Source organism: Neopsephotus bourkii, unplaced genomic scaffold, assembly GCF_033783945.1.
Source record: "Neopsephotus bourkii isolate Nb327-2 ecotype Australia unplaced genomic scaffold, CSIRO-AGI_Nbou_v1 NB_620, whole genome shotgun sequence".
Lineage (NCBI taxonomy): Eukaryota > Metazoa > Chordata > Aves > Psittaciformes > Psittacidae > Neopsephotus > Neopsephotus bourkii.
In genome coordinates, this window is record NW_026901120.1 from 2761413 (window position 1) to 2780400 (window position 18988).

An 18988-nucleotide genomic window follows, 5' to 3' on the forward strand; every position below is an offset into this window, starting at 1 on the left:
CTCACTGATTATCCTGGAGTCACCAGACTTTCAAACTGGGCACAGAAGAATATCTGGACATTGACACACATCACCTTGCTACCTGAGCTTCTGGGAGCCTAAATCCTCTGTTGAGTGAAGCCCCATTTCAAGCTTCCAGGAGAACCAGTTTGACTCCTTTGAACCCAGTACCTTCACTTGAAACAAGCATCATCTAAACACTCTTATCATATCCTAGCACTGAAGTTCTCATACAACACATATTTTTTCTTCTACAAGCAGCAAACTATATTCCTACTGCTATAAATACAGTATGTTCTTTGGTTCCCTCCTTGGAAAAATGTCAGGTTCATTTGTCATATCTGAACTTACATTAGGCAAGATTTCCAGTCCCAGATTTCATATATATAATGTACACAAAAACAGATTGAAAGGGAAGGATTAAAGAAGCAAAATTACATCGAAGCAATTTAAACCTATGCCATTCTGCCTGTATAAAGGAAACTGAATTTGAAATCCTGTCCTGCTTCTTCTTATCTAATTTAGATTCCACATCAGACACAAAAAAGGTGAGACAGGCTGAGCAACTCAAGGAAGCTAAAACAAGCAGGAAAATACGTCCTGAACCCAGAGACAGCAACTGATCTTTTACTGTAAACAGGAATATATGAAAAATTCAGAATTGGTGTTATTCTCCTATTAATGCATAGTTTAATTGTATGTACACACACTTCTTCTGGATCTTAAATATTATATCCAGGCATTTTAAAGCCTTTTTATGAGAAATGCACAACTAAAGATCAAGAAGGAACAAGAGTTTGCATGCTCAGCTGCACAGACTGCAATCCACACACCATGCGTAGACCCAGGAGAAATACACACAGAGCTCGACTGTCAGGAAATAAAAAATGGGATTTTGCTCATTGCAAGTGAGCTCCATGGTTGTGAACATGCTCAGATGTATTCCTGGATTTATAAACCTAGTGTTAAGTAAGAAGACAATGCCAGGTCTTGATTTAAAATGCAAACCATACTTTGGGATCCTGGGGGAGACACTGCTGTACACTGTATGCAGCAGGGAGCACTGATGGGAGTTTGGAGGAATTGAGATCTCCTCCTCAGGTTTACAGATAAGCAACTTCTACAGTCAGCACTTGAACTGATTAGACAGAAGAGCAACTTTTATAGGTGAGCTTTAGCTTCCAGGGCATGATGGCCTTTTGGAAAAGCAAACATCTGGGTCAGAGTGAAGACCCCTTGCTGAGATCATGAAGACGACAGCCTGGGACAGGCTGTAAGACTAAACAATAGAGATGCTTGAATGCTGGTTCCCTATTTCACACACTGCTTCTGGGATAGACACAAGACCATGCTGCACATTTCCACGGCAGTATCCTCCCTAATTCCATCGGATTGTAGAAAGGAAGGAATTTAACTTTCAAACATGATTGAATATTTCTTTTCTCCTAATCGTGGACTACACTGGAATTTCTCTTTTTCCCTTAGTTCTGAGAAATATATCAGTTATTTTTGGAGAGAATTATTAAGAAGGAGTCCATTTGTGTTTGAACTGTAAAAGATTTACATATTTTTATATATTGTCTATCCTACATAGTCCTTGATTTAGCCAACAATGTTCTTATGAAATAAAAAAAAGAAAAAAATGGCCGTTTAAGACTTTAAGAAGAAAATTATTCCAATGGCAAGACAGAGTTCCTACAGCAATCCATGGTTCAAGCCATCTGCCTAATAATATACACACAGTTATTAATGATTCATTAAGAAATATGTGGGGCTCCTCAATGTCTCCACCACACATTTCCTTGCTGCTTTCAGCAAGACATTTAACCTCTTTACTTCCATTTCTCCACCTCTGAGCCAGCAGAACAACAGTCTTGCAGGATAATTACAAGGACTGATTTGTTATCTTTTTGCCAAGAGCTTGGAACATGAAAAGCTCAAGATGAATTTCCTAATGCATTTGTCCTGATATCACTCAGAACAGCTTCAAAAAAGCCACTGAGAAGCTCACAATGAGGGTGGTGATAAATTGGTACAGGTCACCCAAGGAAACTGTGGAAGTGTTCAGGGCCAGACTGGATGGGGTTTGGAGCAACCTGGCCTAGTAGAAGGTGTCCCTGCCCGTGGCAGGGGGTTGGAATCAGATGAGCTTTGAGGTCCCTACCAACGCAAACCAGTCTGGTATTCTATGACTTCAGAAAGCTCTCGGGCCATTGTCTGGCCATTCACTCCAGGGGATGTGAAAGCAGAATTAAGCCCTTCTATTACCAGTTTCCCCAAGTTCTGAACAGAAGAACTGTAGTTACTGTCATAAACGAAGAGCTTAAAAGCAGCATACATCAACAGCATTTTTCTGTCCTATACTGCTTGTTACCTATCTGGGACTGCTGTACTTGCAGGAGTTTGGGATTAGCGGTGCTCCCGCAGCACTACACCCTGCAGCCACACATGGACTGTGTGATGCAGAACTGGGTGTGGGATGGGGCATCTCCATGGAAAGGACTTCCAGTTCTGGAAAAAACGCTGAGCTGTTACCTCTTCCCCTCCTTTTCTGGGACTTTTAACTTGAAAATAAAGCAAATACGGGAATATTGCTAAATAATGATGGCAACAGCGACTGTGTCCTGTGACTAATAAAAAATATAAATTAATTGAAAAATTGTTTGCCTTTGGAATGCACCAAACTGCAGCAAAGACCCTGTAATATCCCGCTATTTCCCTAAATGGGACATCCCCAGGCATTGCTTCCAAGGGCTTTTAGATCCCAGCTACAAATTACTCAAGTCAAGCACTGCTTAGCACTCATTAATATGCATTAAAGACTCAAGCAGAAGACACTTAATCAAAAGGAAACTGCAGTTCAGAGAATCAAAACCATTGCTAAGGTTAGCAAGGCTGTTATTTAGGAGTAAAAGCAACACTGGAAAAAACTCACAAGGAAGGCAGGGAATGACTGTCCTGTCTAATTAAGACAAAAATTACATTGATAAGCCACAAATGAGTCCATTGCAATAGACAGGGCTGAGGTTTAAAGCTCAACTGATCTCTTTTGGGGATACTGGGACGCTCTGAAGACCACAGGATCTACATATACTGGCAACAGCAGTGGCCACATCAGCTTTCAGCCCAAGGTAATTCCACTAATCCTATCCAACAGGATGGAGAGCTCCTCTCCAGCGCAGAGCCCAGTGAAGAGCAGGTTTATTCTCCAGTCTTTTCAACATCCTCAACTCTCCCTGCACTCCTAAAGACACTCTTTAGAAGTCCAATTTGACTGGAAACCTGCCTGGCGTATTTAGATCCACAGAAAACTCCAGGTTTTAGAGCATTAGCTCCTATGGCTAATTAAATGTCTCGGCGGCTCTGCAGTTGGTGAGCGACTTAATTGTCTCCTCATTCCCATTCACATCACAGCTCCCTGTTCTAGGCTGTAATGAAGTAACCCATCTAGCTGCTGCTTCAGGACTCCAGAGCCTCAGCCCATTCTGTAACCACAAGTTTAATTAATGCTCATTTTCTTCCTCATTAGTACAAAGTTTCTCATTGCCATATAAAGGCAGATTTACTCCTCAAGCTCCAAGCACATGATACAGACAGGAAGCTAAAATTAAATGTGAACAAACCTGAAATTAATATATAAAAAAAGTCCACGTGCCTGCTTAATGAAATTAGTAACCTACAAAAGCAGAGTGCTTCAGAAACTGTATTCCTATGGAGAGAGCTCTATTTTCCTATTTGATTCTGAAAAGGGCAACCAGCCACACGACATGCCTGCGCATAAACAAATCCTAACACAGTCCTGAATTTCAGGTGATTTTCTTTGAGGTCAAACGGCAGTTCAAAATACCTGATTCTTAACCTCAGTGCCTGGGTTAGGAGCCTGCACTCCCTGCAATGTCAGCGAAGTCTCCAAAGGGGAATTTGCAATATGGGATCCTCCCAACAGTCAGTTCACAGAGAAACACAGAGAGGACATTTGCATTTCACTGTATGGATGCCAATAAATACTCTGTAGATGACTTGAAAGAGGAAGTATTTATATTTCCAGGACAGCTTATTGGACAAGGTCTTATTCTATTTTTGCATCAATGTGCCTCTACCCTAAATAAACAACTGCTATTATGTTTGACCAAAACTGGCACCAGCAGAGCAGAGCAGCTGAAAGCAAATTCCACGTTATTTTATTTATGATCTTTCCCTAGGTCCTAGAACCACAGGAACATGCTTTTCCCAAACAACAACAGATATGTCCTCCCAGCACTCAAGTCAAGTACGGAAATACTATTAGTTTAATTACATTAGAATGAGCCTGATGCACCAGGAGCTCTGATGGCTGGAGTAAGAACACCTGGGAAGCCTGCAGCAGAACTAAGGACATAACAAAGACCTTCCAAACTCATCCCTGCCCATACAGGATCTCTCAACGTTTCCAGTTCTACAATTCATTCCCAATCACACAGTACGTTTCTTCAGGAACAGACGCATTTTATTTCCCTTCAGCTTCATTCACACAGATAACAATGCAAAAAGAAAGCTTCTTATGTCAAATTTGCATTTGATTTTTTGAGAACGTACCTCAAACTACTGAAGCATTGCAGAGGGAGAATTGTGCAGTGCTGCAAATTCATCTGTCTTTACAGTGAATGGAGGTATTGAAGGAATTGTGGCAAACATTTGAAACATGCTGCCACTTACTGTGCTCTATGCTGCTGCCCTAGAGCTACACTGATTTATTCAGTCCCACATTGGATGGGGAAGGGGAGAAAGTTTTTAACTGAGCATACAGACTTTAATTACCATTAATCTAAAGGAGTATTTTTCAGCTTTTCTTCAAGTCAGTTTGCAATTAAGCTGATTTATTTTCACATAGCCTCAAAAAGATATGGAGAGAAATAATTATGCATAAAGACAGGAATCAGTCTGTCTATCAGACTGACAAAGGGGCAGAGCCTGCTGGGTAGCCTTATGAAAGCTGTGTGTTTCTTAGGGCCCCTATTTCTCCTCTGTAGAATGGGGATAAGGTCACATTTTTAATGTACTTTGAGATCCACTAATGAAAAGCACCATCCGAGAGCTGTTTGTGTGATGAGTGCTTTCATGATGGGCTGCTTCTGCACAGTCCTTGTAGCTCAAGGGAGGATGGGTATCCATCCATCCATCCATTCATTCATGCATCTGTACACTTCCTCTGCTACCAAAAATAAAGTTTTGTCCCTGGAGCCCAGCTTAGTCACTACACAATTGCAGGTGTGATTAACAATAGCAGTGAGACAAATCTGCAACCAGTATAACCTGAAGCTAAAAGAACTGCCTTATTTTATAGCAGATGAGAATCTGGACCCAAATCTTGTAGGGTATAACTCATTTTAGAAACTCAAAAGGTTTTTCTGTGGTTTTGAAAGACACAATAGTCAGACAGACTGTGTCTCGTCCTCACTGAGCATCGAGAAAACAGACACAATTAAAGTGCTTTCACAAAGCAATGCCAACAGATTTCAAGACAAGCATCCTGGCCACAGCGCCTGGGCTTTTACCAGTGGACAATGCTAAAAACTTTGCTTCCAACTTCTCTGCCTTCAAAGGAAATTCCCAAAGTCTCACCTCTGTCACTCAGTGCCTGCCTGGAGCCAGCAGCCATACAGGAGACCAGGATCATGATCAGTCTCCTGCCTCTGCCCCCTACAACCTGTCCCATCCCAGCAGCCACTCACCCCTGAATCCAGGTAGATCACAAGAGGTAAACCTCATTTTCAAGGGTTTAGGTAATACACAAAAGCATGGTTTTCTGCAAAATTAGTATCTGCAGCAAATACAAAGTACAGCCTGCAAAAAGTATAATGGAGACTCGAGCAGGCAAATTCAGAGTGTGATGCAGGTTGGCTTCCACCTTTCAGATGCCTCCACCTCCACCATAAGGAGCCTTGTTTCCAAAGAGTTCAGCTGCAGCAGCTATTAGAATTCCGTAGCTCTTTAAACAGTTCTTTTAGCTAAAATAATGCATAAGCAAGAACATTTTGGAAAGTCTCTAGGCTTGATGTCCACAGGTATGTATAATTCCAAGTGGGAAAGAGGTGAGTTATTAAATAGCTGTTAAGAATGAAAATGATAAATGCAGCAGATCTTGCAGACTCAGGGGATTGTAAACTTGATTGCTGTTGTTGCAAGCAGGGAATAGCAATTGCTGTTCCCTGCAACAGAGTTTCTCAATTTTAATCTTTCAGGGAGGAAAAGCATGAATATCAAGTCCTTGAATTTGCTAACAGCAAGATCTGAAAGCATTAACTTTCCCAGTTCTAACACAAGGAACCATTTGAAATAAAGCAGTTCTGAGGTCCCTTTGACAAAATGCAGAGTTGAGTCCTACCCTTAGCAATAAAATTGAATTGACGTTCTGCAAGAAAACAAAACCAGTCTGACTGGAAAGCTCTTCAGCTCTAACTCACAAAATGGGAGAGTTGCTACACAAGTTTCTTTACAAAAATATATTTGCTTAAGTCACAAACCACCACCCACTGAAGTCAACGGGTGTCACATTCATAAATCTCACGGTCAGGTTTCATAAATGGAATCATAAATATTAAAGCAGTTTAGTCTGACCTTCTACATAACACAGGCCAAAGACTCTCACCAAAGCATTGCTGCAATGATTCCCAAAACCAGTCTTCATCCTGAATTCACCAGAGCTGGATCAGATCCATTATTGGGTAGGAATGGAGTCTAGGTCTCTTATATGGTGAACAACATAAAAGGATCCAGACCACAAATTGGAGAAAAAGTTGTATATATTACATTAATCTGAGTTGAAATTTAACATTTAAATTCATTCAAAATTGTGTTATAGAAATCACCAATCTTCCCTTCGGAAGATGTCACTGCAGCAACGTTTCATGTTCCAAAGGGGTGCATGAGTTGCAATGGCCTGAGCCATTCCCACCTCTCCCTCTTCCTCTTTTCTCTGCCACCCCTTCTCACACAAGCAGCCCCAGTGTCGATGTAGCCACACAATGAGTGGGCTCAGGATGCTCACCCTAAAATCATGATCCCAGAAAGACTTGCACCTTGTCAGAACCAGCTCCTCCTGGTCTGCAGTTTCTGACATCATTGACAGTGAGACCCCCAGCAGATAAAAATTCCCACCTGGAATAGAGCATCTCACACCTACTTCACACAGTTCCATGCAACAGCTCTAAATCCAACCACATGTCCAGGGGTGATCAACGCTTTTATGCATGATGTGGAAATGAGGTAAGGTCCTTCCATGCTAAATGTAAGTTTGACTTCAACTTGATGCCTATAAGGGTGAAGGGAAACCAAAACACCAAACATGCTATAGCCTGGGCTTATTTTCCTTTCCATGTCCTATAGCCAGGCTTATTTTAACCTTCCTTGTCTTGCCCTGAATTGGAGGAATGAACCTGAAAAGCAGTTATCCAAATGAGAGCATGAAAAACTAATGAGAGATGAGCTTTCCATTTTATACTGCACTCCGATCCAGGCTCCCAGTACAAGATGTCAACAAAGTGCAAGATTCAGTACAGAAACTAAAATAATTAATCCCTGGAGGAACAAGCTTATTAAGAAGGATTAAATCAAAGAATTAATGTGCACTATTTGTCTGTATGACAAAGAGGAAGGGAGGCATATGATAACACTCCAAGATTTGAAAGCACAGGGAGAATGCGAATTGCTGATGAGAAAAGCATGGACATATCAGGAAACAAACAAAAAGGAAACTCTGATAGAAATTTTAGTTTGTGATGCTATAGGCAGTCTTGTGCAGCTTAAAAATCCTTACATTAACATCCCTTATTCATTACATTGCACTAGTACATACAGTTCAAGGAAAAAACTTTAGGCATTGCACAATAACAAACACATTTTAGCAACTTCTGCAGAGGAAAAAATGACATCATAGAATCACAGAATAGTTAGGGTTGGAAAGGACCTTAAGATCATCAAGTTCCAACCCCCCTGCCATGGGCAGGGACACCTCACACTAACCCATGTCACCCAAGGGTCTGTCCAACCTGGCCTTGAACACCGCCAGGGATGGAGCATTCACAACCTCCCTGGGCAACCCATTCCAGTGCCTCAGCACTCTAACAGGAAAGAATTTCCTCCTTATATCCAATCTAAACTTCCCCTGTTTAAGTTTTAACCCATTACCCCTTGTCCTATCACTACAGTCTCTAATGAAGAGTCCCTCCCCAGCATCCCTATAGCCCAAACCTGGATCAGGGAACTCGGCTGTAGCTGGTGAACCATGTCCTTGGAAAAGCAAAATCAAACATGAGCTGGGCCTTTTCTATGAGTCCCTTGCTTGAGCAAAGGGAACCCAGCCTGTCCCAGGGCTCTGCTTCGCCCTGACGCAGCCAGCATGGCAAAGGAGAGTTTCAGGGCAGTGGGAGCTTAGATGTAGCTGGAAAGAAGCTGGAGGCTCTTTGTTGCTACCTTCACAGGCCAGCCACAGAAACAGAAGCCAGACAGACCACCCAGAGACACCTGAAGCAACCTCCTCACTGCTACAGGTGAAATAAAGTGCACTCTCACAAAAATGAATAACAGTCCTTAAGGGCAATGTACATGCAACCATATGGCAATCTGACTGCTAAAGCAGATATGGTGGACCTCACGCCTAGAGGTCTACAGGTCTCTTAAGAAGCACTGGGGACGAGCTGGTGCTCATGGCCGTCATAGGTATGAGGACAGAGGTACTGGATGTCAAGATGCAAGTTGAAACCAGGGGTTTCATTATGACAGTGCTGAGGAAATGAGGTGCGGATTCAGTGGATATGGAAACAGGAGTTTGGTACTGGGGAAAACTATGGAGTGGATAAAGTCGGTACAATAGAGATCAGTTTCTGCCACATCATCCCTGTATTGAATACTGGAAAGAATGTAAAGAGTACTTTAAATTAAAGGAAGGATGGTACAGAAGGCCAAGTTTGATGTATACCGGTAAGAAAATATCAGACGCTCGGTGAAAGAAGACATTCTGGGGACATTTAACAGCAGGATAGAAGGCATACAGGAACAAACCAGCCTGCCAGCAGAAAATAGAGCCTAGAATTAACTCAGATTAACCATTTAACTATGTTAAAGAAGATTCCAGAATCCATTTAAATGAAATTTCTAGGTGTATATAGGAAAAGATAGGCATAGGGTGATACTGTCAACGGCTTAACCAGGACATCAACAGCAGCTGAGACACACTGGGGAAGAACAGAAGTGCAGAAAGCACGTAGTAATGGAAGGTGTGTACACCCTCTGTGGAGACAGAGCAAATATAATCTGAGGAGTGGGGCTGAGGATGGATTTTTAGGTATCATTAGTGATTGCTTCTCAAGCTCTTGAGACCCAGCCCTCAAAAGGGATGCAGCCCTCACCTTCCTAATCAGTACAGTTAACTGTTGCCATTGAAGAATACCCATTAACACTGACCACATCATGCTCATGTTTGATGTCCTGACAAGAGCAACAAGACCTGTAATACTTCTGCAGTGTTCACTTCCAGAAAGGATGAGTACATAAGAATAAAGAACTTGCACGAGAAGAATGAAGTGTACACCTAAAAAAGAACCTCATTGCAGGTAGCATTAAAGACAGTGTATTGAAGTCCCAGAGCAAGCATCCACCAAACAAGTTCAGACAGAGCAAATGAAAGTCAGCATTGCTGAACAGCAAGGCAAGGGAGCATGGAAGCATACAGGCATCCTACCAAAGGAAAACTGAAAGGGCCGTAAACTGGCAGATGAAAGATAAAATCACAATATGGCATGCCAAAAGAGAGTCTGAGGGATAACTTGCAGGAAGCATAAAAACTAATTATAAAACCTTTCTGAAATACATCATGACCTGAAAACTCATCAGGGTATCTGTAAGGCCAACAGATTATGCAGGTTTAAAGGAGAACACATAGACAGTACTGTAACAGCAAAATTAAACGAGGTTCTTCAAACCATGCCCACCTAAGAGAACCTGGAGGAGGCCCCTGTAGAAGAGCTCTTCCCATCTAAGGCTGAACTGAAGGGTCTGCATCAGACTGAAAAATCAGAAGAGGAGGTCATAGCATAAAATCTACAATAAAGAGGCTACAGGACTTAATCCTGACAAAACTAAGACATGAAACCATCTAGCTACTGCATGTGTCATGGTTTGCTCAAAACTGCTTTGGAACCAAAGGACTGATTGCAGATGAAAAGGCAGAGCCAGGTTCTAAAAGGAGCTCCCCAAGCACCCTTGGGTACAAAGACCAATAAGCCAGACAGACAATGGGGATACAGCTTCATACAACACACATGTCAGTTTTGGAACCCCTTGCCATAGGAAAGGGTCTACTAAGAAAACAGGAGGCCACTAATGCTGCAACACCAGACAATCACTCACTACTGGGGGTCTTTGAAGACAGAATAAGGACTTACATGGACATCTGGCCCAACACAGTATGGCTCATGTGACTGTCTTTCCCTCATCTTGATCACCTCCAGTTTTTTATGTTTTTTTTTTTGTTTGTGCTTTTCCTGATTATTTTTCCCCTCTGCTCCCTCTGAGGCTGCAACTACCAATAAAACAATTTAATATTGCCTGAGCTGAAGAACAAGAATGTTCCCTCTGTCTGTTCCTTAGACTATGGCTCCAGTTACCATAAACTTTTCACCAATCCTCAAGCATCACAAAAGAACTTAAAATACTCACATGCATTCTAAAGAATACACCCACAGTTAGATAATAACTGTAGAAACATAAAAAGTTAGCAGGTGTAGACTGTTGATAACATTTTATTTTGGAAAAAAAAACAGCACCTCTACTCTTGGGCAAAAGCTAAAATAAAAGTCCCTGTTTTCTCACAGAAATAGAAATGAAGTTCCAACCTTTTTGCAGGAACTAGGTAGAAGTTGAACACAACATACACTGAGTCAAAGGGAGCCTGTATAGAGGATGCACTCCCTGAAAATAAGAGAGCATGGGAAATAAATGCAAAGAAACATAAATCAGCCTGTAAATCCTTCAGAACTACTAGAAATCAAATTACATACCATATGTCAGTGGGCTCGTATATTCACACCAGTAGAGCTGGGTTAGTGCCACCACACATTCTGGTAAGTTTACAAGTAGCATGTGTTTATTTGGACAATACTATTACCACAAAAGATATTAAGGAAGTTCTTCAGGAGGCGGTTTCCATACTTTACATGTCTTCTATAAAACAACGAGGCTTTCTTATTTAAAGTTGCCTGTAAATCTCATGAGATAGAACTAAACAGACATTATAAATTTATACTACTAGGCAGAGAGAGAAAAAAAAAGAAACAAAAACATTTGTAGCACTTGAGCCAGCAACAGCGCTTACAAACTTCTTAAAGTCAACTGTTCAAAAATAGTTACCAGAACGACAGCTAGGAATCTAGACCAGAGGAAATACTGTAGTAAGAAAACCAATTATCTCCCCTTACAAATGGACAAAAAATGTTAGTTTTCAAAAGGAATTATCAGATCATAGAATCATAGAATAGTTAGGGTTAGAAAGGACCTTAAGATCATCCAGTTCCAACCCCCCTGCCATGGGCAGGGACACCTCGCTCTAAACCATATCACCCAAGGCCTCGTCCAACCTGGCCTTGAACACTGCCAGGGATGGAGCATTCACAACCTCCTTGGGCAACCCATTCCAGTGCCTCACCACCCTAACAGGAAAGAATTTCCTCCTTATATCCAATCTAAACTTCCCCTGTTTAAGTTTTAACCCATTACCCCTTGTCCTGTCACTACAGTCCCTAATGAAGAGTCCATCCCAGCATCCCTATAGGCCCCCTTCAGATACTGGAAGGCTGCTATGAGGTCTCCATGCAGCCTTCTCTTCTCCAGGCTGAACAGCCCCAACTTTCTCAGCCTATCTTCATATGGGAGGTGCTCCAGTCCCTGATCATCCTCATGCCCTTGTCTGGATTTGTTCCAACAGTTCCATGTCCTTTTTATGTTGAGGACACCAGAACTGCACACAATACTGCAGGTGAGGTCTATTCTATGAACTTCACCACCCAAACCAAGGTCAGGTATCGCAATGATGTCTCGAAATCCTGCCTAGAGGGGGAACAAATATCCAGCACAGGGCAAAACTTGGCTGCTCTGTGCCTTTGAGGGCATCCCAAATGAGGATGTCCATCAGTAACATGGTAGGGCGTGACAGTGAAACCTCTCTCATCCAGAAAGTAAGAGTTTCCAATCAACTCGTGTGTAACCCAGACCAGATGGACAAGCACACTGGTGGCAGGACATTGCCATGTGACTGCTGAGCCACTGAGCTTCACAATGAACTTCCAACATCTCTGAAAAATTACAGAGGAGGGCAACAAAGTCCTCACTTTCCCACTTTAAATTTGCTGTTAACTACATGATTGACATAGCACAATTCAGGCAGACCAGGGAATGAACACACAGGGAACTGTCAAATGGAAGCTAACGCTGACAGAAAACTAAAATGCAGAAGCATTAAACCAACCTACACTTCTTACAACATCCTTAATTAGCTGCATGAGGAATGGATGACTACTGCAACCAGTTCAGTGAAGGTTTCCTCTCACTGCACAGCCAAAGTCAGCCAGCACCTAAATAAATAAATAAATAAAAGTCTGTTTGAATACGGGATAAAAAAAGATGAGACAGATGGCATTATTATTTTGTTACACAAGTCAGTGGCAAAGCTGCATTGAAAACACTGGAATCAGGATGCAAATACAACCAAAGTGAAACGCTTCCAAAGCAGTTGAATAGGAATGACCAGGACCTCAAAACCACTCATTTTAGCAGGGAGACTAAAGACATTAAATATTTGGTTTAATATGAATGAGAAAGGGGAAAACAATTAATGGTGCAATAAGGAATACCTGAAAGTCATCATTTCACAGTAAAGACAAAGAGAGGAACAATTAGATTAAAACAAGATTTCACCTGCCTACCTCTGCCTAAAACAAACCACAGAGTAACTCCACAGCTTTCAATCTCCAGCTAACATCTTATAGCAAATTAAAGACCTTTAATACAAACAGTGAGGAGCCACAAAAGCTCTAGGGTGCCCCAGAAAGAACAGAAGCAGGTCTGGACTTCTTGGTCCTGGACTCCTGCCAGACCAAAAGACTTTATTAAATGAAAATGCCCAGAGGATCCTAAAGACTAAAATCTGTTTTAGTTTATTTGTTTAACGAGTGATATTAGTTCATATATACAGGTTGAGTTTGTACTGGGAGCTTTCTGGTTTTACAAGTCTATGTTCCAGCTGACCCTGGTTTCACAGTACGTACACCCACTGTGACAGTTTTACAACCTGTTGTAGCTGCCCCACGCAAAACAGCCAAAGCCATGCTGCTCTTTTGGTAACACCATCAGGTTTCATTGCTCTCCTTCAACAGGTTTCAGATTCTATTTAGGTCCCTAATCTCTATGGTAACTGCCAACCCTACGGAGCCTCACAGCACCGTGACGGAGGAAAACAATCCTCTGTTCCTCACTGGGGATATGGGATGCAGGAAAACAATGACTTGCCCAAGGACCTGCAGGAACTCTGGCAGAAATGGGAAACCAGGCTAGAGCATGAACCACAAGATACTCTTTGCTCTCCTACCAGCAAAACCTCATGCTCCAAGTGGCTGTCAGCATCAGAGTCACTTCCATCCATACCACAGTTCTCAGTTTACAAAGCAGAAGCTTTAAGGGATAAGTCATTACGTTCTCTGTGCCTTCACTACTCTCCTGAAAGAGTGGGTCAACGTACAGCCCTCTCTTCTAGCTGTTTACCACCAGCAGGGCCACCAGCCCAGGGCCAGTGGCTGCAGCACAGTTTGGAGCTTAACACAATTAGACTTTCATGGGATTCATCTGAACTCTGGGAAGCAGGAATTTCACAAAGCTATAAAGGTCGCTTTAAAAAGTTTTCCAGATTTTATCATTTTTCACACAGTCTGCAGTTCTCCTTCCTGGCTTTTGAAAAACGGCACACAGCTGTGCCTTGGATCAGGGCTGTGACTTTTGGCAGCAGGCAGAGGAGGCCCGATGCGAGGCTGGGGCAGGCAGCATCACCCCGAGCCACCCTGCATCTCTTGTCACTGAGGAGGGACAGGTCCCCCTCACCCGCAGTGCTGCAGGCTCCCGCTGTACCACAGCACTTCTGAACTACTAAATACCAACCTGGATCTGCTCTCCTGAATAGGATCAATGTGAAAAATGAACACACACATGAAAAGCAATGAGGAAGATACAGGAGAAAGATCTAATGAATGTTGGATTTCCCCCCATTTCAGGGCAGGTTTTCTTTCCTGTATTTTCTCCTTGAAGTTTTTGTTTTGTTACTTTCAGGCTGTTCTGGTGTTATCCAGGCTCCTACCAATTCTCAGCATCTTATTTTCACATCCATCTTCACTCCAGATTCGGAACATATTTTCTGCCTTTTCCAAAGAGCTCACAGGGTTTCTTGTAGTTGCAGAACAGATGGCACAACACTTAGATTTGCTTTAGTAAATGGACAAATGTGATTGCTTTGTTCCTCTCCCCTCGCATCTGTGCTCAGTGGAGGTCTGCCTCTGTGAGCAGGCAGCCAAGGACAGTGATGCTGCAGCCATCAGATAGCAGTGGGGCAGGACCAGGCACTTGCCGAATCTCCTGGAGACAAACCAGCTCTAGGGCAGTATGGTTGGGCACAGACACAGCATTTCCCAGTCAGCAGCACAAGAACCAGATGCAAACGGTCACCTTCCCCCAGGATCTGCAGGACTAACAAACCTTTGGAAACATTAAAGCGCAAGGGGAGGTAGGGAAAATGAGGAGCACAAAAGAACACGATACACTGGCTCCCTTAGAAGAGCCTGAGGACAAGCACTGTCATTTTTAGCCATATTTCAACTTTTGAAGCAGCCTTCCATCAGTCAGAATTACCGTATGTGCAAGGAACCTGTTCTGTCTTGGAAAGCCAGAGGTTACTTACTCTCATGACAGCAGACCGTGATCAGACCCAGCTTCCTGCAGAGAGCATGGGGCAGTGGGAATTAACCCTTGTCCTGCCAAGCTCTCTCCTGTGGTGGCATGCACACACACAGAGCAAGTCATCCCTGAAGGTTTTAACTGGTGATGGATGAAACAGTCTTTAAAAATGCTTATACAGAGGTCTCCACTCATTCTTCAAGCGGGCTCTCACACACCCGTGAAGCACAAACATACAGGGCCAACAATGGCATCTCCAGGGGTGTCCCTCACTTAGTGGTCCAGATTTCTTCTGGGCACAAATGCCTCATAAGCAAGAAGATAATGGTGAATTCGCACTTCAAAATGATCACATCAGCAACCAGGAATGCATTTGAAAGAGGTCTAAGCTATGAAAACATTTCATGTCACCCCTGCTTTGGGAAGGACTTCAGCCCACTCCAATTCACTAAGGAATTTTCAGATACCCATTTTTGTTTTCCATTTGGGGTAATACCCATTTAGAAATGTGGTAAATCACCACAAGAAGGAGATGGAATTTTTCAACCCATGGGGATGATCCCTGGGAAGGAAGAGAGGAAATGCAAGGAAGGTAAATTAGCTTTGGGAAAAAACACAGCACATGAAGAAAGGGATTTCAAAAATACCCGTGTGCTCCCAGAGCTAAGACTCCCCCTGGTTGTACACTGGGCTTGTGATCCTCAATGTGCTGCATTTGGGATGTCTTCACTTTATCATCCATCATTAACACAGACACAATTTTAAATGCACTAATGCATCCTTACTTATAAACACATCAGTATGTGCAGGGGAACCAAGTGATTTTAGCATGAACCAACTTGTTCATCCACTCCCTAAATTCCGCATTCACAAGCGTATTGTCTTTGTACAACTGGTCACTGCAGGTATTGACACTTAATCACAGCCTGACAGCAACAACCTTTGGTAGCTACTTCCTACCTGAGCTGAAGAAGAGGAAGAGAAGAGAGCAGAGTTGTGAAGGTCACTATTTAATATCCATTTCTTTAAGGATTTTCTTACAGAGTTTCCACTGAATTTTAATAGTTTATTGCAGGAAAAGAAAAAGTCATTTTAGTTCAATCTCACAGGAATTGAAAACTACTTTTTTTCATGTCTTGCAGAGATTTTTAAAAATTAGCATGATGCTTGATACTTAATTGCATTTTTAAAATAAGAAGAACTTCAGCTTTCTTGCAGGCAGCTTCTGAAGTGAATCACATGATTATGCAAAGCACAACCACTATTTTGGTGCCAAAAATACATCTCAACAGAGAGATGTATAAATACTGGCCAAACCTTGGAAAATAAGGGTTACAGACGCAGATAACAGAACGCTCCTTTCAGCAGCTATTCAAATTTCCTTCCTTTTAAACTTCCTTGGAAAGGAATCAATTAAGAAACAAACATTTCTGCAGCTTCTGCACCATCCTTTTTTATTGCTTCTGTCTCATGGGGGAAATTAAATCGCACCTTAAAAACTCCCCTTAATGTTTCCTTTCAGAATGCAAAGTCACTCACTATGGCCAGAGCTGTTGATGCTCAGCTCTGTATCCCAAGTCAAGGGCCTATAAAATGCAAAGCCTTGAGAACTACAAATCCAGGGAGCAGCATCTGGTCTTTGGGACTCTGCTCTCCAAGACCTGCTTGTGGCTCTGCAGCGATGAAGATACTTGGCATAGGTGAAAGATGTGCACAGACAGAGGGTTTTCCCATCTTACAAGTGATTCATAGGGGAAAAATTGCTGAAAGATCCATTTACTTTCAAATTCCTTTTTGCTCTCTGCCAAGGCAAACTTGGGCATTTGTACGTTTTAGTTCAGTGCTTGTAGAAATTTTATAGAGGGCTAAAATTAACATGCAGGGACTCTTAACTCGTTCAAAAAGAGCTGAAATATAACTAAATATTTGAATGCATAAAAAAGTAAGTAAACTTGCTTTTCAAACGGGACCTAATCTTTCCTCAGCAAAGCACACAGCAATTCTAAAACAACAGCCAGGGGATGAAATCAGGAGGCCCCTGTGGATTTAATGGAAAAAAAAAAATCATCAAATTAGAATATCAGTACCACAGAGCAGCTTTGCAGCGTAAATACATATACAGATCAGCACAGACCATGTGATCACAGTCTAATGTGCCTACAATGCTTTTTTAAAGCATTTGATTCATATGGAAAACATGTGGATAGAGAAGCCTAGGCAGAGACTCCCCCATCTGCCTGTTTCCTCCAGTAACTCCTGTCTCACCCACTAGTCGTGCTGAACCTGCAGCTCTTCCTAGCAAGGAAGGGATTAACTGTACTCTTGCTGGAAATGCCTAAACCAGAATAGCCAATGTTCTTGCTATCAAGACTGTAGCAAAGACTGGAGACACTGTCCTTAGAAAAGCACGTCCCTTCAGGCAGTACACACCTATGGGTATCCGCTCACATTCTACTGCTATACAGAAAAAGATGAGTGACATAATTGCTGAGTTTTTTTCCATTTGTTCTCCACTAATCTGTTTTGCATCCAAAAGTTGAGCAATACAGATAAGAGCTAGGTCCTACCAAGAGAGCTAATGCTCATTAATAATACACACATTAACAATGGAATTTTTTCTTTCCCTTTCCTTTGACCCAAGTGTAAGGAGCTCTGCACTGAAAAAAAACATAGCTATTAATATTTTTGTCTTTTTGTGCATTTCAGACAGCCCGATGTGCCTCCCTTACACACCCCATTTAGGGATGTATAACGTCAAATCAAAACAGGTCATGTTCTTCTCATCTATTATTAACCAAGAATTTTCTGTACAGATCTGAGTATATGTTTACTCTGTAAAAACTACACACTGCAAGTTACAGTGAAGAGCAATACCGGACACCTACGTAAACAGAGCAAAAAACAGGGAGAACTTTGCGAAGCAAATGAGCAAATGCTAAATAGAGCCTATTATATTGCTCTCTGTTGCAGTGGAAAAGGGAGAATAAATACTGACCATGCAGTATTGGTATTTATTTTTACTGCAGTAGCTCAGTAGAGTTGGGCATCGCAGGCACATACAACCCACAAACTGCTTATGCTCAAACCACAGCCCTGCGCACTAGGACTAGATACAAAAAACAAACCAGGACTGGGGTAAACATCAGGGTAATCAGAAAGAATTCTGATCTGCCAACACAGAGCAGCTGGAGAAGTTGAGCTAGTGTAAGTGAAGCGTGGTTACCCAGGTGCACGGGGCAGAGTCTGCACTGCCCAGTGATGCAGGGCTACGCAGCTCAGGCACCTGCCTCCTGCAGTCTGCATAGAGAATACATCATAGAGGCATTTAAGTTGGACAAGACCTTTAAGATCATAGAGTCCAACCGTAATACACACGATCAGGGCACAAAGCCCTGGAGGCTGACTCCATATGGGAGTCACATGTCAGGCTGAAGGCACAACCATGCAAGAAATGACGAAAAACAAAACGGGTTACAACCGACTGCCAGGTATCAATTCAAATGTGACAAATGATCACCATGGGCAATGCTATTTCAAGAAGTGTCTTCCTGGCAGGGCAGCAGCCAAGTACTGAATCATAGAATCATAGAATCATAGAATAGTTAGGGTTGGAAAGGACCTTAAGATCATCCAGTTCCAACCCCCCTGCCATGGGCAGGGACACCTCGCTCTAAACCATATCACCCAAGGCCTCGTCCAACCTGGCCTTGAACACTGCCAGGGATGGAGCATTCACAACCTCCTTGGGCAACCCATTCCAGTGCCTCACCACCCTAACAGGAAAGAATTTCCTCCTTATATCCAATCTAAACTTCCCCTGTTTAAGTTTTAACCCATTACCCCTTGTCCTGTCACTACAGTCCCTAATGAAGAGTGCATCCCCAGCATCCCTATAGGCCCCCTTCAGATACTGGAAGGCTGCTATGAGGTCTCCATGCAGCCTTCTCTTCTCCAGGCTGAACAGCCCCAACTTTCTCAGCCGATCTTCATATGGGAGGTGCTCCAGTCCCCTGATCAT

General features: G+C 42.5%; 1 protein-coding gene across 5 annotated transcripts in view; it reads right to left on the bottom strand.

Moving 5' to 3' along the window:
• Positions 1–18988, bottom strand: part of LOC133211604 (A disintegrin and metalloproteinase with thrombospondin motifs 2-like) — a 177968-nt gene that overhangs the window by 113060 nt on the left and 45920 nt on the right. The window contains exon 1 of one of the 5 annotated variants that reach the window (XM_061352120.1): positions 13299–13413. The exons of 1 other annotated variant lie outside the window; for it this stretch is intronic. In XM_061352120.1, coding sequence (XP_061208104.1) covers positions 13299–13358 — 60 coding nt within the window. In that variant the 5' untranslated portion in view covers positions 13359–13413. Of the gene's footprint in view, positions 1–5711; positions 5887–6628; positions 6729–7058; positions 7233–13298; positions 13414–18988 lie in introns of those variants that run through there. 3 more of the 5 variants (XM_061352119.1, XM_061352121.1, XM_061352122.1) reach the window with 3 other exon arrangements.